This window comes from Caretta caretta, chromosome 9 (genome assembly GCF_965140235.1).
Source record: "Caretta caretta isolate rCarCar2 chromosome 9, rCarCar1.hap1, whole genome shotgun sequence".
NCBI classification, from domain to species: Eukaryota; Metazoa; Chordata; order Testudines; family Cheloniidae; genus Caretta; species Caretta caretta.
This window is the reverse complement of record NC_134214.1, coordinates 47,708,005-47,732,223: the sequence shown is the minus strand read 5'-3', so window position 1 is coordinate 47,732,223 and position 24,219 is coordinate 47,708,005. Positions and strand designations below refer to the sequence as shown.

The 24,219-nt window shown below is 44.6% G+C and overlaps 1 protein-coding gene across 5 annotated transcripts in view; it reads left to right on the top strand.

The window, feature by feature from the left end:
- DGKD (diacylglycerol kinase delta) overlaps window positions 1-24,219 on the top strand; it is an 81,661-nt gene that overhangs the window by 40,205 nt on the left and 17,237 nt on the right. For 4 of the 5 annotated variants that reach the window (XM_048863914.2, XM_048863913.2, XM_048863919.2 and 1 more), the window contains 16 exons: window positions 6,130-6,234; window positions 6,805-6,937; window positions 7,834-7,940; window positions 8,640-8,765; window positions 10,806-10,908; window positions 11,427-11,589; window positions 13,431-13,539; window positions 14,297-14,436; window positions 15,584-15,668; window positions 16,329-16,423; window positions 16,531-16,630; window positions 16,793-17,066; window positions 19,533-19,694; window positions 21,138-21,266; window positions 22,609-22,705; window positions 23,868-23,978. In XM_048863914.2, the coding sequence (XP_048719871.1) occupies window positions 6,130-6,234; window positions 6,805-6,937; window positions 7,834-7,940; window positions 8,640-8,765; window positions 10,806-10,908; window positions 11,427-11,589; window positions 13,431-13,539; window positions 14,297-14,436; window positions 15,584-15,668; window positions 16,329-16,423; window positions 16,531-16,630; window positions 16,793-17,066; window positions 19,533-19,694; window positions 21,138-21,266; window positions 22,609-22,705; window positions 23,868-23,978 (2,039 nt within the window). The remainder of the gene's footprint in view (window positions 1-6,129; window positions 6,235-6,804; window positions 6,938-7,833; window positions 7,941-8,639; window positions 8,766-10,805; window positions 10,909-11,426; window positions 11,590-13,430; window positions 13,540-14,296; window positions 14,437-15,583; window positions 15,669-16,328; window positions 16,424-16,530; window positions 16,631-16,792; window positions 17,067-19,532; window positions 19,695-21,137; window positions 21,267-22,608; window positions 22,706-23,867; window positions 23,979-24,219) is intronic. The other variant, XM_048863918.2, reaches the window with a different exon arrangement.

Genomic DNA, 24,219 nt, shown 5'->3' with positions numbered 1-24,219 from the left:
AGGCCAATTGAAGGCCAATTTACTCATGTAGTCCACTCCCAATAATTGATGAGGAGGTGTCAATACCAAGAGAGGGAAAATTGCTTTTGTAGTGAGCCAGCCACTCTCAGTCCCTATTCAAGCCCAAATTGATGGTATTAAGTATGCAAATGAATTGTAGTTGAGCAGTTTCTCTTTGAAGTCTGTTTTTGAAGTATTTTTGTTGAAGTATGGCTACATTTAAATCTGTTATTGAGTGTCCAGGGAGATTGAAGTGTTCTCTTATTGGCTTTTGTATGTTACCATACCTGATGTCTGATTTGTGTCCATTTATCCTTTTACATAGAGACTGTCCGGTTTGGCCAATGTACATGGTAGAGAGGCATTGCTGGCACATGATGGTATATATCACATTAGTAGATCTGCAAGTGAATGAGCCTCTGATGGTGTGGCTGGGTCCTATGATGGTGTCGCTAGAGTAGATATGGGGACAGAGAAGGCAACGGGGTTTGTTACAGGGATTAGTTCCTGGGTTAGTGTTTCTGTGGTGTGGTGTGTAGTTGCTGGTGAGTATTTGCTTCCGGTTGGGGGGGCTGTCTGTTACCAGCAGCTTCAAAGTTTCTGTCTACTGGGCCAATATTTCAGATTCTTGTTCTTTTAAGAGGATACAAAAAAATTGATACTAGATATTTTGATGATACTGGATAGATTTCATGATTCTAAGGAAAGGAAGGAATAAAAGCAGCAGAATAAGGACAATGGATTTCAAAAAAGGTAGGATTCCAGGGGAAGAAAATCTAAGGGAAAAAGGAGTTCAGGAGAGCTTGCAGTTTTTCAAGGAGACAATATTAAAGGCAAAACTGTAAACTATCCCAGTGCAAACGAAAGGTAGACAGAATAGTGAGAAGCCAATATGGGACATAAAAGGCAATAAGAAGAGGTTCTTCAAGTACATTAGGAGCAAGAGAAAGATGAAGGAAAGTGTAGGTCTCCTTCTTAGCAGGAAAGGACAGCTAATAATGGATGACATCAAGAAGGCTGAGGTGTTTAATGCCTGTTTTGCTTCAGTCTTCACTAAGAAGGTTAACTGTGATCAGATACTTAACACAATTAATATTAACAACAAGGGGGAAGGAACAGGTTAAAGAATATTTAGGTAAGCTATATGTATTCAAATCAGCAGGGCCTGATAAAGTTCATCCTAGGTTACATAAAGAACCAGCTGAATCACTCATGGAACTTTTAGCAATTATCTTTGAGAACTTATAGAGGAAGGTGAAGTCCTAGAGGAATATACTGGGCATGTGTAGTCTTGAGAAAAGAAGACTGAGGTGGACCTGATAAATCTTCAAATACGTTAAGGGCTGTTATAAAGAGGATGGTGATCAGTTGTTTTCCACGTCCACCTTGGAAGGTAGGACAAGAAGTAATCTGTAGCAAGAGAGATAGATATTGGGAAAACTATCTAACTGTAAGGGTACTTAAGCTTTGGAATAGGCTTCCAAGGGAGGTTGTGAAACTCCTATCAGTGGAGGTTTTTAAGAACAAGTTGGATAAACACCTGTCAGGGATGGTTTAAATTTACTTGGTCTTAGAGCAGGGGACTGGACTTGATGACCTCTCAAGGTCCCTTCCAGCCTGACATTTCTGTGATTTTACTTTTTTTTTTTTAATTTAAAAAAGGAAAGAAACGTCCAAGTATTGCACTTCTCCAGCATGGGTGACTGTACCAGTCATGTCTTTACTTTCCACTCGTTTGAAAGGATGTTCATGGCAGTAAGGCTGCAAGTTTAATGTATGTAGAGTCAATATTTTATTATTTTTACAGTGGCCCCAGAAGTGTACAGGGTGCTTTACAGAATAAACAGGAAATAAGGTCCCTGCCCTGAAATCTGGCAGTTGCAAAGTGACAGAGGGATATTTTAAGATGTCTGTATCTTCTGCAGCTGTGGTGGAGATTACCCGTTCAGCTACTCTTGTGTCCATGCTCATCCTTGCATGTTTTATATGTGTGGTCTTTTATAAACTCCACACTGCTTCTAACAGCAGTCTGGAAATGGTGGCCAGCATTTCTGTAGTCTTAGGGTGTGTCTTCACAGCACAGTTAGTTCAAGTTGCAACTCATTTTTTACCTCTAACTTGACTACCATCCACATCCAAAACTGTCTATCTCGATGTAAGTGGTGTTTTAGGCTCAAGCTAACCGGCCTGTAAGGAATGGAAGGGGGCAGGAGGTAGGTGCAGGAGCAGATATGGGGTTTGTGGGGCCATGAGCCAGAGCAAGTAGGGGGCCCTCCCTACCCCTTCTGCCTGCAGCCCCCCTGCGGCCACCCCCACCGGCACTCCTGCTGGGGAGTAAGGTCGGGGCGCAGCATGGGGACTTGCCCTGCCCGCCTGGTGCTCCTGTGGGGGAAAACCCCATGCCCCAACCCTGCTCCCAGGCAGGAGCACCAAGTGGGTTGGGGCATGGGGGAACCTGTTTTTCTGTGGGCCCCCCAATTGGCTGGGGCTCTTGGGCATGGGCCCCGTCGGCCCAGTGGCTATTGTGCCACTGGGTAGGTGGGCTGTAGCTTCAGCTAGTAACGCAGTGAGGATGCAACAACTCAAGTTACAACTCCCCAGAAGCTAGTCAAATCAACATGTAACAAATGTTGTTTTGAAGCATAGTTGCTCTCAGTCTGGCTTGGCTAGCTGAACTGCAGCCGTTCAGCGAACAGTGCTGTGAAGACACACCCTCAAAAAGGTTTGAAGAATTTCTCTTGACAGTTACCTTCCTATCTATGGCAGGGTTCACTGTGGCCTAGGCTCCAGTTGGGGGCAAGAAGGAAGGCTCCTTTGGCTTTCTATTCTAGAGTCATCCTTAACAGACTGGGGTAATTAAAAAAAAAAACAAGGAGCCAAGGAAGGATTTGTCTTTAAAAATGAAGAATCACTTTAAACTAGGGCTCTGTTCTAACTAACACTTAAGCATTGCTTTAACTTACGTGAGTAGTCCCGTTCACATCAATGGGACTTTCTATGTGAATAAAGTTAAACTAGTGTTCAAGTATTTGCAAGATCAGGGTGTAAGTGAACAGATCAGATGGGGTGAGGCACAGGGATAGAGACATACACAAACGGGAGAGTGCTAGGAGAATGACAAACCAAGGTGGAAGAGCTGCACTGGTGGTTATGGGGCAGGGCATTTTAGTTTGTAACTGATTTGGGGACTACGTGGCTGTGTAGAGAACAGGCTCAGCCCCTAAAGGAGGAAAAATCTTTTATTTTTCTCTTGTGACCCCTTCTGGCTGGCTGAAGGAGGAGTGTTGACAGGTTAGAAAGAGAGCCACTTTTGCTCTTTTTTGGCCAGAAGGAAGGTTTTGCTGCAATGTGTTAAGGTGAGAGGAAGAAGCAGGTGTGGGGCCCCCAAAGAATCCATTTCCACCCACCAAAATAGGAAATGGGCCATAAAGAAAAAGGGAGAAGAGTGAAACAAGTAGAGTGGAGAGGGGGGAAATGCCAAGAACTACAACGAGAGTGAGTGGGAGGAAAAAAATGAGTGAAATCTGAAGGGCAGAGGATATTGCTTTAATATGGGAGGAGAAATATGTGTTTTTCCTCTAGCTCTTAATCTGCTTAATTCTGGGAGGAAATCCTTTTGCCCCATTTGAAAACATGGCTGGAGTTCTCCTTACAGGTCAATTTACCCTGGTTCTCAATTATAGCTAGTTGTATTCCTATCCAGGTGCCATGTTATTTAATTGTTTAATTTCACAGCACCAAAAAAAATTAACACTTTTTATATGCACGTTTGAAAAAAATGGAACCACTCTTGGTCAGTCTTTACTGAAATCACTAACCCTAGCCTGAGCCCCCTTAAGGGTTTCTTCTGGACCAGGTGTTATTGACCATTCCACTCTCTCAACAAGAGAGTTCTTGCAGAAATTAAATCTAAGATTTCACATTCTCTATACAGATGGTCCATGCTTAAATGTGACTGTTATTTCTTCCTCCAGTAATGATTTAGCCATTTGCAGGGATATACAGTATTAGGTTTTTCAGAATGTGACTTTGTCTAGTAAATTTTATGATTAAACATGGATAAAGCAGCAGCAAATGTGCTAGATTCACTGAACTTTTCCAGCTAAATCTTCTTTCTCTCCCATGCTGCTTTAGACACAGATGCTATTGTGAAAAGTCTCTAGGGCAAATTTGAGGGCTATATTGAATTACAGTTTTTTAGGTTTGTTATGGAGTAACATTAAAGTTGAGAGTAGCCCACAATTATCAGCTTGTTTTTGACATGCACACATTCCTTATCTTAACCCAAACAAAACCATTCTGTCAGGTGTGATCTTAGAATTTTTATGGAAAGTTTGAGGTAAATCAAATCAGGCTTTCTGGGGATAAGAGGGTTAAACAATATGATGATCTCAATTTTGGAATATTTTCCTAATTTTTAAACTTATTTTCACTTGTCCCAACTCCAAAATGGGTTGATTAATCTATAATCTGTTGGTTTTAGCAAGAATTTACATTTGGGAGTGCTGTTCTCAGAATGATTATTAAGAACAGTTTCTGCATACATTATGAGCATTGCAGAGTTTTGTGACGAAGTGGGGATTTTCTCTTGTTATGTAGTATGTGAGCTATGTGAGTCTTACTGTTTTGCATGAGTACTGTGTGCGTCTCAGTTTCCCTGTGTGCTATACCAATGCCTAGGTTGTGGGAATAAGGGTGTGTGACTTTGGCTGAGACCCTCTGGGGCAAGTGAGGGTGCTCCAGCTGTCTGCACCAGGTGCACTTCGTAACCTAAGACCCAGGAGGGGGATGCGACCAGGTGACTCTTTTGCCCAGGGAAGCGAGACAAAGACCAGGAGGAGGAACAACGGGGGTGTCGGAGGTCAGATCACTGGTAGCTGGGCAATCTGTTTGGGGAACTGAAAGAGGGGAAGTCCAGGGCGTCTGACCGGGGATTCCTCAAGATGGACGTGGCTGAAAGTCACTGATTTCTGTGCTAGCAAGCTGTGTTCTACGCTGTGTTCCTGTCAGCTAATAAGTCCTTAGTTTACATGCTGGCTGAGAGTCATCGCTGACTGGGGAGTTGAGGTGCAGGGCCCTCTGGCTTCCCCAGGAGCCCAACCCGGGCGGACTCGCTTTGGGAAGCGCACAATGTGGAAAGGGATGCTGAATGCTCTAAGGTCAGATCCAGGAAGGTCAAAGCTGTGTAAGCTTCTTGCCCTGGTGACAGTATGCTCAGAGAGAGGAGGCATGCTACACCAGAGTCCGTGACAAGTTTATAAACTCCATGTGGCCGCAAATCAGGTGGCCATGATGGAAGAAGCAGCAGGAGAGAAACCACATGGAGTGGAGGGCCTGGAACAGTTTATCAGTAAGAGTCAGACAGTCAGTTAGGTTGCTTTACAACTTTCACAGTCACTGATGTGATGAAAGTGTGCATTGTTGTAGTATAGGATCGTATCCTGGTTTTGAGGTTTTTTCCCCACTTAAGTAATTGAGAGTTACAGCCTTAACTCCAGTGTACCACATATTTTGCATAGGAATGTTAACTGGTAGAAGTCATGTTGCCATCTAAACAAAATAAAATAGAAATTGGTTTAATATTGTTCAAATTAATATGAAAAATTCCATCAAATGTTAATTTTTTTAAAAACCTCATGCAATATCCATGCAGTTAATATGTTGACATTGCTGTTGTATCATTGATTTCTGTATTGTGTTGTTCTTTGGATGGCTCTCCACTGCGATTCTGATGAAGTGAGCTGTAGCTCACGAAAGCTCATGCTCAAATAAATTGGTTAGTCTCTAAGGTGCCACAAGTACTCCTTTTCTTTTTGCGAATACAGACTAACACGGCTGTTCATCTGAAACCTCTCAAACTATAGTTATTAATGAATTCAGGAGTCAAAATAGGAACAAAAAACTCTTCATCTCTGTAAACCCCACGGAAAGAGAGCGTTGGCCTCAGAGCAAGCAATACCATTAAAGTGTCATTGATCTTTGCTCAGAGATACACAGCTGCTTTCTGTGGCTGTCCTCAGAAGCAGTGATATTTCATGTGATAAAGGTTGTTCTTATTCCATGTTCCCTGTTCTTCCTGTCTTCCTGACAGCCCTGGAACTCACCATAGTGATTTCTCTGTCCTGTCAGGTTATCACCCCGTGTCGGAAACTCATCCTCTGTGCGGATAACAGAAAAGAGATGGAAGATTGGATTGCAGCACTGAAAACTATACAGAACCGTGAGCATTTTGAGGTAATGGAAGAATCCTCTTATTTACCAGCTGTGTTTTGTGCAGTTCCTCCCAAATAGCATCTGTTTACGGGCTTGACCCAGTGCCAATTAATGGGTGTCATTTCATTGACTTCAGTGGGCATTGGATCAGATTTTATATACAAAACCTCCAAACTGCTGCCTGTTTACAACTCCCTCTTACAGTGACTTTTGTACTCTGTACACTCCCCTCTCGGTGAGTGTTAGAACACTTACCACAGGATAGGTAGGTACAGAACACATACCTCGCACCCCTGGTCTTCAACTGTTTGGTGTCAGCCTACTACCATTGCCCTGACTCGTCACACCTGCTCAGGATTCAGCCTACTGCAACTGCAGTGTATCCAGGTGCTTGGTCTGTAGCAACCTAACTCCTTGTCCTTCTGTGTGCTTAGCCTGCCTAGTGTGTTAACTGCACAAAGCCTGCCCTCTCCCTACCCCCCAGAAAAGATTGTGCTATTTTTGCCTTTTCTGTCTGTTATGTTTGAGTTTCTCTCTTAGGAAAACTCTCAAGCTCCACCTTAGGGTTTACTGTACTGTATTTATTTTAAGTCTACGCAGTACAGTATGGACCATTTCTCAGGGATGCATAACTGGTACGCCTGCTCACATGCTCGGCCAACGTATTGCAACGTGTGCCGGGAGGCATTATCTGGGGTCACGTCGCATGGACTCTCATGTGAAGGTAAAAGCACTTTATTGTCTCTCACTCAGGGCATATTGCCATGATAACTCACTACTGTATTCCAGAGATGGTTTAAAACAATGAAACTGTTGTTTACTGTCTACAAAATGGGCTAGAAGAAAAGTGACACCGAACACTCAGAAAGCTACAGAATATGTAAGAATGGAACTCTTATGGTCTTGATCCTGCATTCCTTTTGCTCTCAGATTCCTGTTGGCTTCCTGGGGAATTTTCTGGGTGCATAACGAATGCAGGATCTGGTCCTGAGAGGGTTGTAGGAAGATGACTGTGTGTGTAGTTTTAATGCTGGTTCTTATGTTGTTGGATCTGGCAGTGGTGTGGTGAAACACTTATTTTTGATCTGCCAAAATCATTGCTATAGAATATTAGAATTTTTCAAATCTGAAGTGTGAAAGTATCTATTTTTGAAGAATCAGATTGAAAGTGTATTTTGTATTATTCACAGCAGCAAGTGCATGTCAGTGTTTGAATCTCAGGAGGTTAATCTTTCTCAGCTTTGGTATAGGAGACATTCACAGCTTCTTGCGGCTCATACTTCTAGTGTGGAGAAGGTTACATCTGTGATTTGTAAAGGGGTGCAAGCATATTTTACTGTACATATCATGTCAGATTTAACAAAATGGGATAAATTAACCCATTTACAATCCAGCGGTGAAAATGAGGAGCAAGAGTTAGCAGCTAGAGCAAAATAGAGTTTTTTAACGAACTCAGTACATTAAGCTCTGATAGTTTTGCCATTGCTAACAAGGCAGAGGGTGCTCTCTTTTGGAGCAGACATTTGAAGCTCTGTGTTTCACTGCTTAGTCATCCTTTATGCTCATACTGTCACATCATGTGTTCAGTGGCAGGATTAATTTCTTTTTGTTCCTCTTTAGTATGCAAGTTTAAAGCTCACAAACGGTGCGCTGTCCGGGCAACCAACAACTGCAAATGGACGACACTGGCGTCTATTGGGAAGGATATAATTGAAGATGAAGATGGGGTATGTATTGGCCTAGACCATGTCCACTCTGGGTTGGAATAGCTGGAACTATAGAGTCTACTTTGCATATGTCCCTCCACACATGCTGCTTTTGAGACATCAGGGTGAAATTACTGGAAGCAGTTGAAGCCTTCTTTCCCCAAGTGCTGATGTGGAAAAATTAGATGGAACTGCATTGCCTGGGGCTGGCAAATACTCTGTACAATTAACTGTCCTGTGGAAACAACCAACTTTGTCTTTAAATGCAAATGGTATGTAAAGCCACTTGTTGTCAAAAAGTGATGTTCTTTATGAAAGAGCCTTCCGTTATTACGCATGTGTTATATTGATAGGATTCCCTGATGGCCAGAGACCTGTAGTTATGGACCATCAGAACATGGTGCTTTGAGGTTGAGTAGTTAAGGGTGAGGTTCCCTATGTCTCAGTCTTGGGAAAGGAAGGATGGTTAGGACTTGGAAGACCTGGATTCAAGTTCCTGCTCCACCACAGACTTCCTTTGTGACCTTGGGCAAATCACTTAGCCTGTCTGTGCCTCAGTCCCATGTAAGTGCTTAAGATAGATAAATAGGTATTTCCTAGAGAGTGCCCTTGCTGACCTCAAGCATCACATGTGTGCGTGTCTCATTGCTACACCATGTCTTATATTCTTAGAGTTGTAGTCTGGAATCTCACAGTGGTCCCTCTGTGGTTGGTTTGCAGATTTCAATGCCACACCAGTGGCTGGAAGGAAACCTCCCCGTGAGTGCCAAATGCATGGTGTGTGATAAAACATGTGGCAGCGTTTTGCGCTTACAAGACTGGCGCTGCCTCTGGTGCAAAGCCATGGTGAGCTGAGTGAACGTGGTGTACCTCTGTAATAGTGTCATCTCCTCACTGCTCAGTGTACACATGCCTGTGTGCTCTGTTACCGCCGTTTGTGTGAAGCGACAGTTCAGGCCAAGTTCTCATTCAAATGTATCCACGTTCTTCTCCATGTCATAGGTGGCCTGCAAAGGGTAAGAAGTAAGGCTTGTGCCTAGTTGCTTCACTGGGGTGTATATATAAGGCCTGAAAAGATTTTTCACACCAAAAATACTCTGGGATTTTTTTTCTGCCTGTGCGTTCCCTTAGAAATACCTGGATTGTGATGTCTGTCCATCGTCCTTTTACCAGAGGTCTTTCGTGAAGGAATCTACAGTGTATAGGGCATGTCCTTGGCCCTTAGCTGCAGTGGGTGGAGATGATGAATCTTTAACAAACCACTGTTTATAGCTGAGTAGGTATTAACAGAAACAAACAACAAAGCAGGGAGCTTTAAATCACTTCAATAAAAAACATTTCCCCTCCCAATTCAACAGGTTTCACTTGCTTAATATCTATGACATCATAAATCCTGCTAGTTTTCCAGTTGGTTATAGGGGTATTAAGGAAAAAAGGCAGTACATGAATTTCTCATGTTAATAAATAAATAAATAAATAAATAAAAGAAATTAAAAACAAAATAACCCTTATGCCGGGCCTTCTCTGTACGTCAGAAAGGAGCAAAAAGGTCATTAGCCTAATTTCTGTTTACCTGTGCAGGGCACTTTATCACCCTCCTTTCTTTCTTATCTTACCCCACACCACGTCAGTTGCACCTACATTGTGTATTCACCCTACTTCCTCCCATCTCTCTGCTTTTCCATTCTCTGTGTTCCTTCTTTCTCTGCTCCTTTTTCTTTCCCAACTTTTCATTTTATTCCTACTTTCTGTGTCCCCTCTTGGGCCAAAATGTTGAAAACTGGGTGCCTGAAGTGAGACTTCTAAATCCAGATTTAGGCACCTAACTGAGAGGCCTGATTTCCAAAAATGTTGAGCACCCAGCTGTTCTCACTGAGGTGTGTGAAGTTATACCAAGGATTAACTTGGCCCTGTGGGTCCCAACCTTGTTATCATGTGCTCTGAGTGCCAAGTGCCCATCTCAAAAGGAAAGGCAGCGTGTATAAACACTGAGGAAAGTTAGCAGAAGAGGTGAATGAATTGTGAACCCAGTTTGCTGCGTGGGGTGTATCTACACTGCAGCTAGGATTGATCTGCCTAGCCCAAGTAGACAGACTCTCATAGAATCATAGAATATCAGGGTTGGAAGGGACCTCAAAAGGTCATCTAGTCCAACCCCCTGCTTGAAGTAGGACCAATCCCCAATTTTTGCCCCAGATCCCTAAATGGCCCCCTCAAGGATTGAACTCACAACCCTGGGTTTAGCAGGCCAATGCTCAAACCACTGAGCTATCCCTCCCCCATTATCAGAGCTTGAGCTGGCGTGCTAAAAATAGAACTGTGGACATTGCGCTCCTGCAGAAACTTGGACTAGTCAAAAGAGCTCAAACCCAAGGGAACAATGCGCTTGAAAGCCCAAGCTGCAACATCTGCAGTGCTAATTTTAGCACACTAGCTCAAGCCCTGCTAGCGTGAGTCTTGCTCGCAGCTGCAGGGTAGACATACCCTGGGGTTTGTCTACTCAGGACACTGAGGAAAGTTAAGACAGTTAACTAAAGGTGTGAAGTTAATGTGCATAAGTGAAAATGCTTTAAACCTGTGTTTAATGTAGCTTATGAATTAAGGCAACTTTACTTCTGAATGAGTGTCCACATGGTTTTCATGCATTTTAATTTATGTTCATTAACTTCACACCTGTAGTTAAGTTGCCTAAGTCCTCATGTAGACAAGCCTTTAGACTGCTTTCTTTAAAATATCTTTGGTCACTTCATACTGTTGATTCCAATTTCTTTAGATGACCGCCCCCTTTCCTGGCTGTTTCAAGTCCTGTTTTCAAAGTGGGATGGGTTTCTGCATTGTGGAACAGGACCTAGAAGGAGCTGGCTGAATACAGTTTTATTATTTCAGGTACACACAACCTGTAAAGACTTGTTACCAACTAAGTGCCCCCTCGGCCTCTGTAAAGTATCTGTCATCCCTCCCACGGCTCTGAACAGCATTGATTCAGATGGTAAGTATCCACTAACATCTTCCCCTCTCTCTTTCAGTTACAGGCCTTTCAACTAGATCTTTTTACCCCAAGGCCCTGAACTGAATTCTGCTAAAATTTCAAGTAAATCCCAAACTGGAGGTTTTGACTGAACCATGGGAATGAATAACCTCATCAGCACTGAGTTCCTTGGGCTGTTTATTTTGATATTGCATTCAGTTTATTTGCTATTGGCCCAAAAGTTTGCTGCAGCTGTTGGTTGTTCATACGGCAAAATGCAAGTTTGGGAAGCTGGCAATTTGAGCATCTGGCTAGAAGAACTGCAACATTTGACCTCAAGATTGGTGGCAGGTGGTTCATGCTGGATTCAGTGCTGTGTCCATTTGGCATTTACTCTGCATATGTCAGCACCTCAGAGAAAGTATTAACTTCTTCATCCCTGTGCTTGGAGAACGTTACTCCTGGGTGTGAAGTTGTTTCTTTCTTTCCCCCTCCCCTAGTGCAGCTTCATCTTTTCTGTGTTCCTTCTTCCCACTCAGGGTTCTGGAAAGCCACTTGTCCCCCATCCTGCACAAGCCCCTTGCTGGTCTTTGTCAACTCAAAAAGTGGAGACAACCAGGGTGTAAAATTCCTAAGAAGATTCAAACAGCTGCTGAATCCGGCACAGGTCTTTGACCTTATGAATGGAGGACCTCACCTTGGGTAGGGAAATATTCTCCGAATGAGCAGATTCCTTGTAAATACCAAAAAAACCCCAGCAATGATTGACTCTTTGATTTGAAATCTCTTCTCTCCCCCCCCACACCCCACCCCCAAAAAAAAATCTAGCAAGGGTACTATTCCTCAGAGAGAACTGTATATATGCAGAATGTGGAAGGGCTTTCGCTAGCTGTTTTTGAGTTATTGATCAGCCAAAACCAGATCTTAATGTTGAAATGCATAATTTCCATTCTCTAATAACTGCAAAACAGCTGAAGGATTTCCCTGAGATTCCAGAAGCTCTTCTCTGGGAGGAGACCAAGCATGGAAAGCTTCAGCCCCAAAAAGCAAGTTATGTGAAGACAGGCTTCTAAGAGCCATCCTGATCTAACTGTTGTTCTTGCATTTGCTATGATGAGAAATGGGATTTTGTAGATGGCACTCGGATGCTGTCAAAGTGAGCTGTATAGAAATAGCTGCAAATAAAAATGATATCCACAGAATAAACTTTGACCTCCACCCTGACCACTAAGTCATTGCTCCTGGGCTGTTTCTAACATCTCGAGCCTCGTTCACATGGGTGAATGCCTTTTTAATGAAAAAAAGCCCATCACACGTGTTTCCTTTTCTATTCCCCCAATATGGCTTGAATAAAAGCAGGAATTTCCAACCATACTGAATTGGGGTCCAAGATACTGAATTGGGCATCCACTCCTGGACCATGACCATTTTAAAATCTAATAGCTCATGAACTATTGTAGCAACCATAGACATTTTGTTCACCTTAGCAGTTTGCAAGATATTGGACCTGAAACTGAAGCACCCTGATTGATGGAAAAGTTATATTAGATCATTTTTAGAGGGTTATAAAATTAAATAGTACTAGTTATTTCCTCTCTCTGCCTGTATGGTTGGATCTGTGGTATAAAGGCACACATTTTCAAAGGGGAGGGATATGAAAAATAGTATCAAATAATTTTCTCAAACTTTTAAAATGGCTTTTTTGTAGAAAAAGAAAGTGGCAACAACAAAATAAATGATGATGTGGTATAATGTTCATTGAGTAATTTCCAACTCATGCCAGTCAAACCGTGCACCACAACATGCCATCATTTATGACAGCATTTTCTCAATGCAGTGGTGATTGTTAACAGTAATATGATTTTTCTGTAGTGCTGTAACAAATTTATTTAGTACAGGCAATACCCTTGGAGGCTTTACAGTAAGAATCACAGACAGCTTTTAAAAAAGGTTGATTTTTAGGCCTAATATTCTGAACAGTGTCCATACTAGCCCAGATGAATGGGAAAGTTACACTTTTCTTGGTGATGAGTTGTTTTCCTGGTTGGAAATCAGACAAGGCAGCAGAGCAATGATTTACAGACTACTTTTGCGACAGAATTTTGAGGTTTAATCTCCTGTTCCTGAACTCTTACATGTACTGAATCCCCATTCTTGCAATCTTGCTTTAATTGGCATGGTTCTGAATATGGAGGCATTGAATTCAGAACAATCCAAGCCATGACAAATAACCTAACTGTATACAGAACATCAGAAATCTGCAGACAGGAATTAATTCATCAGATTATCAGCCGCCAAATATTTGTTTCCTCTGCTGTTGAGAGTAAAGTAGGCTGATGTATTAAAATAGCTGTATTTGTACTTCCTTTTTACAATGAAGAATTCAGATTTACCTGAAATCTAGCAGTGACTCGTGTTCATTGAAAAAACAGTCTAGTCAAAGCTACCAAGCAAAGTTTGTAACCCAGACTGAAATAGCTAATCACTCCTGTTTCTTTAGTAGCACATTATTCTTCCCATCTTTTTTTTTTTTTCTCCTGTAGTTTACGTTTATTCCAGAAATTTGACACTTTCCGGATTCTGGTTTGTGGTGGGGATGGAAGTGTTGGATGGGTTCTGTCCGAAATTGACAGCCTCAATCTTCACAAACAGGTACCTGCCCACAGGGCTTGTTCATGTGTAAGAATGAAGAACAGACAACCACGGGTGAAGAGGACTCTGATCAGACAGAAATACAGTTGTGCCAGGAGTGAAGCAACTAAAAGCTTCCCATAGCTGGTGCTACTGCTGAATGGGGCACCCCTCACAGTCAGTGCTCCTACACAGTTTCCTCCTGTGACAGCCAGCGATTGGAGTAGCTCTGAGCATTCGCTCGGTCTGTGCTCCTACACCATTCCCTACATAGATTTCTGCCAGGAGAAAGCTGGGACTAGCTCCCAAAAGGCCAGCGCTCCTATGCCAGTCCCTCTAATAATTCTAGGAGAGGATGTGAGTCCCTTTGGTATCAGAGTCCAGGAATAGCTAAATACTTTCCCAAAGTGAGTGTTATGTGTGCTGTGTTAATTCTGGAGATTTTCTCCTGGAGATCCCTGTGCCATTCCGTTAGGAAAGGCAATAGCACCCCCTGGTGTAAAATGAGAACATTTGAGCTCTGCCCAGCTGTTGAAAGGTTTTCTTTGTAGTGAATAGGTCAGGAGTATCACTGGAATCTATTCCCCTCTCAGTTCACAGCTTTTTCTGGTTGTGGTCAGCACTAGCTGGCATCCTCTTTATCTTATGACTAGTTTTCTCTCAGGGATTGATCTAGTTTGGGAATCAGTGAGGTTCTTCTCAGTGTTATTTTTGGATCAATGGGGCTTGTGTTTTCTCTTTTGGATATCCATATTGGTGGTCTTTTCTTCTGGTGCAGTGCCAGTTGGGAGTGCTGCCCCTGGGTACAGGAAATGACTTGGCCCGGGTGCTAGGATGGGGATCTGCATGTGATGACGACACCCAGCTACCACAGATCCTGGAGAAGTTGGAGAGGGCCAGTACCAAAATGCTGGACAGGTGAGTGTCAGCCCAACCACAACATCCATATCTCTGACTCAAGTTCTACCAACGGAGTGTGTGCTAAGCTCTGTTCTGAGACATCAGCCTCCCAGGACAGTCCTACCATTCCTGACTCTTATCTGCCTGAATTACTGTCTAGTTTCACCAATGGTTTCCTGTTATACTTCTGCCCCCAATTGTTATCAGGGCAAGGCATTCTTACATTGCTTATTATCCCTGCAGAATAATCATACCAAGGAGATATTGTGCAATATAGAAGTGACTAGTAACACGTGGCAGGAGAGAGGCCTCCCCTTACTGCCCAGCGTTACACATTCATCAATGATGATTGTAAAATGAGTTCAGTGGTTTCAACCTACTCCCAAACCACTACAAAGTTTGTTATGGATGATCAGAGGAGATCTAAGGCTGCAATAAACTCATAGTAGTTAGATATGGCAAGGATGTTATGTTATTTTGTACATCCGCTTCCCTATCCTGCGGTATAGTCTTGAGCATTATGTCATGTCTTGAAGTTGGGTGGTGGAGTTCGATAGCATAGTGAAATTGACAAGGTCCACAATCTCTGAACTCCAAAAATCTTCTCAGTGTAACTTGGCTGCATTACAGTCCGTGATTTTGACATCAGGTGTTCACTCAGGATTTGAAATAGCTATTTCATGTCTGAATCAAAAAGTAAAACTGAAAGCTGAAGTGGACATCTGTACTGCTAGTGTTTATTTCTAGATCAAGCTGACACTTAAAAAATATATCTGCAGCAGCCTTTGAGACTTGCGCCATGGAAATTCTCATGGCAAAACCTGCAGATTTTTTCTGTTAGAGAAGGTGGGGGTAACGAATAGGGAATACTAGGGACGTCGGGATGGAAAGGGATGTTTGTTTGGAGGGTATCACTCCTTCCCTTCCCCCAGTTCAAACCCCTTTACAAGTGACCTGCTGTGACACTAAGCACCCCTGTATGTGACACATGCATCTATAGGAATGCGGTCTTTTTTTTTTATTCTGAATGCACATGTGCATTGCCTTTCATTCAGGTCATATAAAGAGCCCTTTCATTCTGTCTTAGTCCCCGGTTGTTTGTATTTCTCATGACGAGGAGGCTATCAGCTTGGTAGTAATAGTTGCAATGGTTTCATTTCAATAGGTGGAGCATCATGGTGTATGAAACCAAACTCCCTCGTCAGTCATCGACTTGCACAGTCACTGAAGATTTCAGTGAGGATTCTGAGGTACTTAGCCAGCTGCAGAGGGCTGAAGACTGGGAGGGAATTCAGCTGTGGATGGGCTCAAACCAGACAAGGGAGCAGGCTATGGAGAAGAGAATTTAAATGAAGTGGGCTTGGGCTCTACATCAGAGGGGTGACCTGCTGTAGAGAAGGATGGGAATTGGACTGCCGAAAGCAATAGACTCCTAAGGAGGCATGATAGGAGATAGGGTGCTGCAGAAATGGGGACACTTCCGTATTAGGCAAGTGAAGGGCTGTAGAGGAAGACAGGTTGGGTTGGAAGTTATATTGGCTTTTCTGTACACTACCATACAAGGCAGCATGCTGTAGGGGCTGCTGAAAACTGCATGGCATTCTCAGAAGTCATAAAAACCAGTGTTTTCTATTCCCAAGTGGATGGTGCTGAGCCCCAATTCTGTGACAAGTTGACAAGCTGGTAGAAATTCGTTCCCTAATCAGACACTGGTCTGGCGTGACTGTGATCTGTACCATAGAGCTCTCAGAGGAAACCCAAAGAAAGTAGAGTGAATAGAAATCACAGCCCTGCACCTTGGGGTGCACTATGGGAAGCCCAAGTGTAACACAGCATATGGGAACCCTGGCCATGGGTCTAGGTACACCATGGGAACAGTAATCTAACAGCTTGTTTCTGGCTGTCGCCAGGTGCAGAAGATTCTCTTCTATGAAGATTCTGTGGCTGCTCATTTGTCCAAAATCTTGACTTCTGACCAACACTCTGTGGTCATCTCCTCAGCCAAGTGAGTATTTCCAGGAGAGCCCATTGAAGGGGATCAAAGGGAAAAAGTTACTCTGAGAATGGTGGGCAAACCTGTGAATGACTGTCTTGCCTGCCTTCTTTGCCTAGGGTGCTTTGTGAGACAGTGAAGGATTTCGTGGCTCGAGTAGGGAAGGCCTATGAGAAAGCGACGGAAAGCTTGGAGGAGTCAGAGGTCATGGCCAGGAAGGTATGTTGGGAAAAGAGCACTTCAATGTAGAAAGGAATGAGAGAAAACCACTCTGCTGTCAGAGAGACCCAGCTGGTGCGTGTACAGCAGCAATCCAACAGGCAGGGGGCTGCCCAGTTCCACTGGTATGGTCGTGCACAAACCTTCTGCTTTAACCTGCAGTGCTCTGTCCTGAAGGAGAAGCTGGACTCCCTTTTGAAGACATTAAATGACGAATCTCAAGCCTCTTCATCTCTATCAAACCCACCTCCCACCATTGCAGAGGAGACAGAAGATGGTGATGGATCTGGCAGTGCTTGTGATTCTTCTAGTGACCACTCCATGGGATCATCATGCACTGCCCGTCCCCAGATATTCCGGCCTAGAGAGCAGCTAATGTTGAGAGCCAACAGCCTGAAAAAAGCCATTCGTCAGATTATAGAGCATGCAGAAAAAGGTAAGAGGTGGGTAATTCTGCCTGCAGTTCATTATCTGCTCTTGGGACATGTACGTTGCCTTTCCTCCAGGGAGGAGCAAGATTCGTGATTTAACAGCAACATTCCTGATCTGTATGACAATCTTCCAGTAAGCCTGTATGCATTTTTTCCCATACAAAGAAGGGTTCCTACGGGATTGACCTTCCACCCCTAGGCCACCAGTTAGAAAATCTTTGCCATCATACGGCTGTTCAGTGCTATTCTCAATCTGGCCCTTGTTAAAGGGCCCACATCAAAGGCATATAGCAAGAGTCCTAGCCTCTCCATCTTCCTGTCGCACTGAAGGACCCGCCTCTTCGGTAAAGCATTCCCTAAAGAACCAGAACAAAACCAAACCTGGCAGCTGGGCACCTTCTCCATCTCTTCAGACTTAGCATTTCTCCTCTGTCGGTGGTGGGGACTGGCGTAAATCAGCACCGCCTGGACAGCGTTTGTCTTCCCCCTCAGGGTTTATTTATCAGTATAGCCAAGGCAGGCCTCAGGGCAGGCCCAAGGAGCACTTCTCCACTGAATAAAAGAAACAAATTCACAACACAAAATAAAAGGGGGATACCTTTCCTTGCCCCCTCTCTGCGGGTTGGGGGGTATTGTCCTGTTGTTGGCTTCAGGGTGCCAGGTTGGTTGTTTTCCCCCATAGAGGGGAGAGCAGCCTCTCACCCTGGAGAAGCCTTTCTCCCTGCTGCCACTGGCCGTGCCTCAGCTTGTCTCCCCCTCCGCTGCCCCCCAGAGGTTTTGAAAAGTCACAGGAAGCCCTTAATTGGATCCATGTGTCTCTAGTTGAGCTAAGGTAACCTCTATTCAGCTTGTAGGGAAGGGCCTTTATCATTCATGGGCTAATATACCTGCCTTCCATCATTCTCTTACAGCTCTCCAGCCTAACGTGGTCCCACAGCACACTCCAAGGTAGAAGGCAACAATTAAACCAAAGAGTAGAATGGCAAATTGGCTGGCCTGCTGTTTTCCGCAGTCCATGTACAATGTGTAAATACTTCCAGGGGAGGTGCTTTAGAAATACTTTAGATAGATTGGATCTAAAACCTAAAATCATGATTGGCTTTTAATTGGCACCTGGACTGACTGTTTCATACTCAGTAGGCCCACTGTGTGCTCACTGGCCCTTTGTGGCCCAGCTCCAGTGAGACACGCCAGCTTCTATGCCTGTGACCCATTCCCCTCTCGCTGCCTCCCCTCAGCTCCAAGTTCCAGTCTCTTCGAAAGTGTCAAGGAGGAAATCCTGGTTGAACTGAGAAGGACATATGTACTGGTGTATTACAGAAGGGAGAGAAAAGCATAAAAGTCAGAGATTTAAAGTCTCTGCACACTTAAATGAGTACAACCGTAAGCAACCTTAGACTTGGCAGTAAGCCTGAAGTTGCAAATCATTGAAATATTACCTGGATTTACAACAGTGTAATAGTCTGGCAGTGATCTCTGTCCTTTGTCAGAGGAATAAGAACGGATGGGGACAGGTTGTGTCTGTGAAAGAACAAGGCTGTTAGTTCCATCCAGAGGAGGTTTTGATTTCTACGAGTAATACATTACCATTTGATTTCACCATCCCGTGAACAAATGAGTTCCGTTGCCTTTTGTGAACGTATTTGCTTAAGTCCTCTGTGCCGTTTCATTTCCAAACACGCACATTTAATTCCTTCCTTCTTTTTTATTGGTTTGTGACCAAGCCCTCTTTTCTCCACATGATACTAGTGTTGGTGGCCATTTCAAATGGCCTATTTTATTGTCACGGTCTGGGCTGAGCAAACAGAAATCTGACATGCACATCAGTTAGCATCTTTCTGTTTGGCTAGCAATTCCAGGGAACACCTCATGCAAATAAAGGCAGGTCCTTTACTTGTAGCATAGCTCAAATGAGAAATAGGTCCTTAGGAAGTATAAATACGGTTATGGCAAGCATTAAAGTTGGGCAAATTTTTTCACAGCCCATCAAAGCTCTCTTGATGGTGGTCTCAGCAGAGAGACCAAGAAATGAGTGGGCCTGGAGACTGAAGTACCCTCACCCCAACAGCTGAGTCCTCCAGGTCAGAGCTGAGTCATGTTAAATGATGTGGAAAAGTCAGTCTGCATTGTCACGGCCATTCACTGATAGATGAATGCAGCACCGTCAGAACCCTCATCCTATTGTCATTTAAATCAGAGAGAGATTTGTCATTAACATCAATGGGAGTTGAATCAGGCTTATAATTTGGTATCTTTCATGAAAACTAATGTGTTGGGTTTTTCTTTAAGTAAGGAGTTCTGTGGATTGCCCCAGTCAAGACCCTGAGGCAACTCTTTGGATTAATTCTGGTGTGGGAATAGAATTTTGGGGGTAGTATTGTATTTCCTTGCTGTGTGCCAGCCTGCCCCCTTCCCTCTGTATTCTCATGACAGAGTTGTAAGATACATGTCTGATTTCTCTCTCTGTCCAGCTGTGGATGAGCAGAATGCCCAGACACAGGAGCAGGAGGGTTTCATCCTGGGGCTTTCCACTGCTGAGGAGGGAAAGGAGCTGAGGAACGAGGATAAAACCTCCCTGCAGCCATTGCACAGTGACAACTATGGAGTTCCCAAAGGGAGGAGTCATCGGAAAGGTACTAGTCACTGTCGGGCAGCCCAGGTTCCTGCAATTGGACAAGCACTAGGGCTCCCGTTTCCATAGGAGCTTTAGAATATTTCTGTGCCCATCCCTTCTTGGAACCTGTTTTCCTCCAGGGTGATAGTTCTGTAACCTCAGCTCAGAGGCCTCACATCTTCTCCATGCTTAAATCCTTTTGCCAAACAGTCTCCTTCCTGCTCAGAGAGGAACCTCTCTCAGATCTCTGAGGGTTTGGTCTTGATCTTAGTGTTCATTTTGTAACACCCAAGAGCTTCATTAGGCTTATTCTGACTGCAGCAGCCAGTCTTCTCAGTGCTGTCAGCTTGCCATGCTCTCAGGTGTCCACTCCACTTCCCTGACATTTTCTTACTGGACCCCTGCCTTCCTGCCACAGATACTAGAGCAGGGGTGGGCAAACTTTTTGGCCCGAGGGCCACATCGGGGTGCGAAACTGTATGGAGGGCCAGGTAGGGAAGGCTGTACCTCCCCAAACAGCCTGGCCCCCGCCCCCTCCCACTTCCCGCCCCCTGACTGCACCCCCTCAGAACCCCCAACCCATCCAACCCCCCCTGCTCCTTGTCCCCTGACCACCCCCTCCCGGAACCCCCTGCCCCTAACCGCCCCCCCACCCCCGGGACTCCACCCCCCATCAACCATCCCCTGCCCCCTCCCGAACCTCCACCCCATCCAACTATCCCCTGCTCCCTGTCCCGTGACTGCCCCCCGGGAACCCCTGCCCCTTATCCAACCCCCCGGCCCTCTTACTATGCTGCTCAGAGCATCATGACTGACAGATACACCACCCGGCCAGAGCTAGACACGCTGCCACTCTGCCCTGCAGGAGCGCGCAGCCCCACTGCCCAGAGCACTGCCTGTGCGGCGGCATGGCTGCGGGGAGGGGGGACAGTGGGGGAGGGGCTGGGGGCTAGCCTCCCTGGCCGGGAGCTATGGGGCCGGACAGGACGGTCCCGTGGGCCATAGTTTACCCACCTCTGTACTAGAGCAAGGAACCAGCTTATAATCACTGTTAAGTGAGAAAATTGTAAGAGAGCCCTATTCACTCTAAATACATTCAGAACTGAACTGTGTCTGTGGACTAGCCAATACCCATCATCTGTTTTCTTCTTCAACTGAAACCAGACCTCTCTCATCTCCATTCCTAGTATTAGTTCAAGGTATTTCTGTTCCTCACTGCTGGTACCAAGTGTTTGTGTGTCTGTCTGTTGCACTTGGGCCACACCTTTTTGTCTCTTCATGACTCTGGTTCTGTCTCTTTGTATAACTGTGCTTTGTATTGTCTGGAATGTGTTGATGTTGAGTGACTGGTAATTTTACCTTCTGTCCCCTGTTCCTTACTGCTTGTGCAGTGCTGGTGTTGTGCTTGTTTGAGCAATACACAATGTTTGTCAATTGCAGTGTTTTGTGTTGTATTTTGTAGTGTCCAAATCTCCTTGTGAAAGGCTAATAAACAAAGGAAGTTTGTCGCTGGGCAGCTCTGCATCTCTTCCTCCCCAGACAGGAAACCGGGACAACCTGCCAATGCTCAACACAAAGATCCTTTACTCGAGTGAGTGTCTCACCCACCCCTTCCCATTCAGGCAGCCTGCTGAGCTGGGGTAACAACAGCATAGCCTCAGCTCTCCAGCCGAGGGCATGAAATGTTTGTCTGATAGCCGTTCTTGTAGATAAACCGTTGCAAGAGCCAAGTTGGAGAGTAATCTGTTTGCAGGTTACTTTCCAACAGGCTTGAATAGTGAAGATGTTGGGAAAAGATTAGAATCACCCCCAGTTGAGACCAAGACACAGATTTAATGGCTGCAGTATAGAGACAGGATTTAGGTCTTGATGATTGCACAAAGGTAACAACCTCATAAGCTTAACAGGAGGTTGATGCAATGGTAAAATAAGTGTAAAATTCTCAATACAATGCTGGAGTCTGAGTTCAAGAGAGGCCTGAGAGTGAAGGGTGGTCCTTCCAAGTCAAGGCCGAAGTCACTGGCAGTACTTTCTGTCTCCCTTGTTCCCATCTCAGAGATCCTGCAGCTATTTCTATCCCTTGGTGTTCTTAACAGGTCACTCGCTGTTAACTTTAACCCCACAAATCCTGACTTGTTTGTTTACATTGGTGTGTTCTTGTCCAGAAAGAGTCGGGGTCACTTTCTCCCTGACTAAACCTGGCACGTTTTTGTTGCCAGCTGATAATGTGGGGAGCAAGATGCAAAAGCTCCTGAACAGAGTGGTGTGCAGCCTTGAACCGCACTTCTGTCCCCTCAGTCTAGTCAGGCAGAGACCCGGCTGCGCTCCTTGCCCCAGCAGCAGAAGAGAGCTATTGCAGTAAGATCACTTCTGTCCCGTCTTCCCCAGGCATGGACCCTACCACACCCAAACCAGCAGAGAGACTTATGCACTCCCTTCTCACCTCCTTTACAGCTCGATTGCTAACTGCATCTTGCTGGAGGGTAGAAGAATGCTCTGGGGCCCTCCTTGGTGCTGGGGGCTATACAAATGGAGACACATGGCCTTTTTAATTTGCCTTTTTCCTTTAAAAAAGAAAAGGCAAAAGTGGATTCCCCACCATAAAGGGGTGTGTGTGGAATCTCTTTTTTCCAGAAAGAGCCAAAAATAATGACAGCCCTTTTCTGGCCCATTGTAATGTTTTGATCCCAAGTAGAAGAATTAACACCTATGTTTGGACCCAGTGCTGGTTAGGGTTGAGCCCTGAAACTAGTACTTTTCAGATGTCTGATTTTATTGTTTTTCCAGTGGGGGTATATGTCTCTCATCTCTGTCCTCTTGGCTCTGGGAGTAAATAACAGTTCTTTGCCCAATGTTAACATGCTCTGTCCTCCATATTTAATAAACTCCATGAGATGCCCTACATACTATTCCCTCTTTATTTTCTCCCCCAGATATTCGTGCTGGTATGTCTGGTTCTCTGCCTGGGAGTTCTGTCATCAGCCGATTGTTGATCAGTGCAGATCCCTTTAACTCTGAGCCAGAAAACCTGTGAGTATGCAGAGGAGCTAGACGGGAATGCATGGTTCCAGATGAACCTCTGTGTCCCTACATTGTGGTGAGGGAAGAGGGTTGGTTTTGAGAGTTAATTGGGGACTTAGGCGGCGCCGGGAAGAAGAGATGTGTAAATCAGCCCTCCCATGCTGGATGTCAGTTATCAAGATGTATGGACCTGAGGAGTAAATGCAGAAGATATGTGGCTTCTAGTGAGAGAATCTAACCAAGGCCAGTCTCCTCCCAGGACCTGTGGATATGAGGGAGTGTCTCCCTCTCCCAGTTAGAGTGATATGGGCAAGGTCCAGCTAGCTGTTCAACAAGCTAGACCTGAATTCTCCAATAAGGTCCCTTCGATTCTGCAGCAGTCTGTAAAGTCTGCAGCAGCTTCATGCAAACACAAAAATGACACATTTTTCACTGACTGAGCTGTGAAAGTGACAAATGCAATGCCCCTATGGTGTTTGTCCCCAGAGTAAATCACATTCATTTGTCTGTGACCCTAAATTTTCGATCGGTGTGCTGCAGATGGTTGTATTGGCTATGTCTGACGAAGCTGTACGGAGGGAAAACTGAACGGTTCGGCTGTGGCTAACGGGATGTTTGGGCCTTTTGGTGTCCAGAAAGGGAGTGGGAAAGGGGTTGGAATTGTGAGATAAACCCATTTTTTGGATGTTTCCAATCAAATATTTAGCAATAAAATAGATAAGTATAGACATCTAAATCATCATCATTAGGTTCCACCCCACTGAGCTGAGCAGTTGACCACACTGAGTTATTGTTTCAGGCTCTGCTGAATCATGCAGATACCACCTTGTCAGTTACACTTTGCCCACATTTGTGAGATTTTCTTCACAGCCATAAGGGATAGAAATGTAACATTTTCCAAATGAAATCGTAGACTCTTGAGCTCAGTTCTGTGGCACAGGAGTGGATTCAACTGCAGAGTCCATGGTTAGGGATTATCAGAATTTACAGGTCCTTTGACCCCCACACAGTCTGTCCAGACTGCTCTTTATGAAGTTTCTTATGGAGTAGTCGAATCAGCTCTCACTAGAGTACAGAAGATCCTGCTGGCCTCCTCCTCTTTTTTTCAACCATTTGTGTGTCAGGAGATGTGGATCGCTTTAACAAAAATTGTTTTTCTTTAACTTGGCAGAGAGTGTTACACAGAGAAGTGTGTCATGAATAATTATTTTGGAATTGGATTGGATGCAAAGATCTCTCTGGACTTCAACAACAAACGTGATGAGCACCCAGAGAAGTGCAGGTAGGTCAGTTCTTTGGGAGGCAGATTTTGGTCTTTGTGGTCTACAGTGATTGCATCAGAAGTAATTACAGTTTATAATCTACTATGACACCTTGAAGCTGGTCATCTGAAACCGGCATGAGTAGTTTCACCTTGATTACTTCCTAATTCAAGACATTGTAGATAACATGGGAGATCCAAGTAGCTAGCTCTGATATGGATTGGATGCAGTGGTTCAGGCATTTACTTCATGACCTCACTA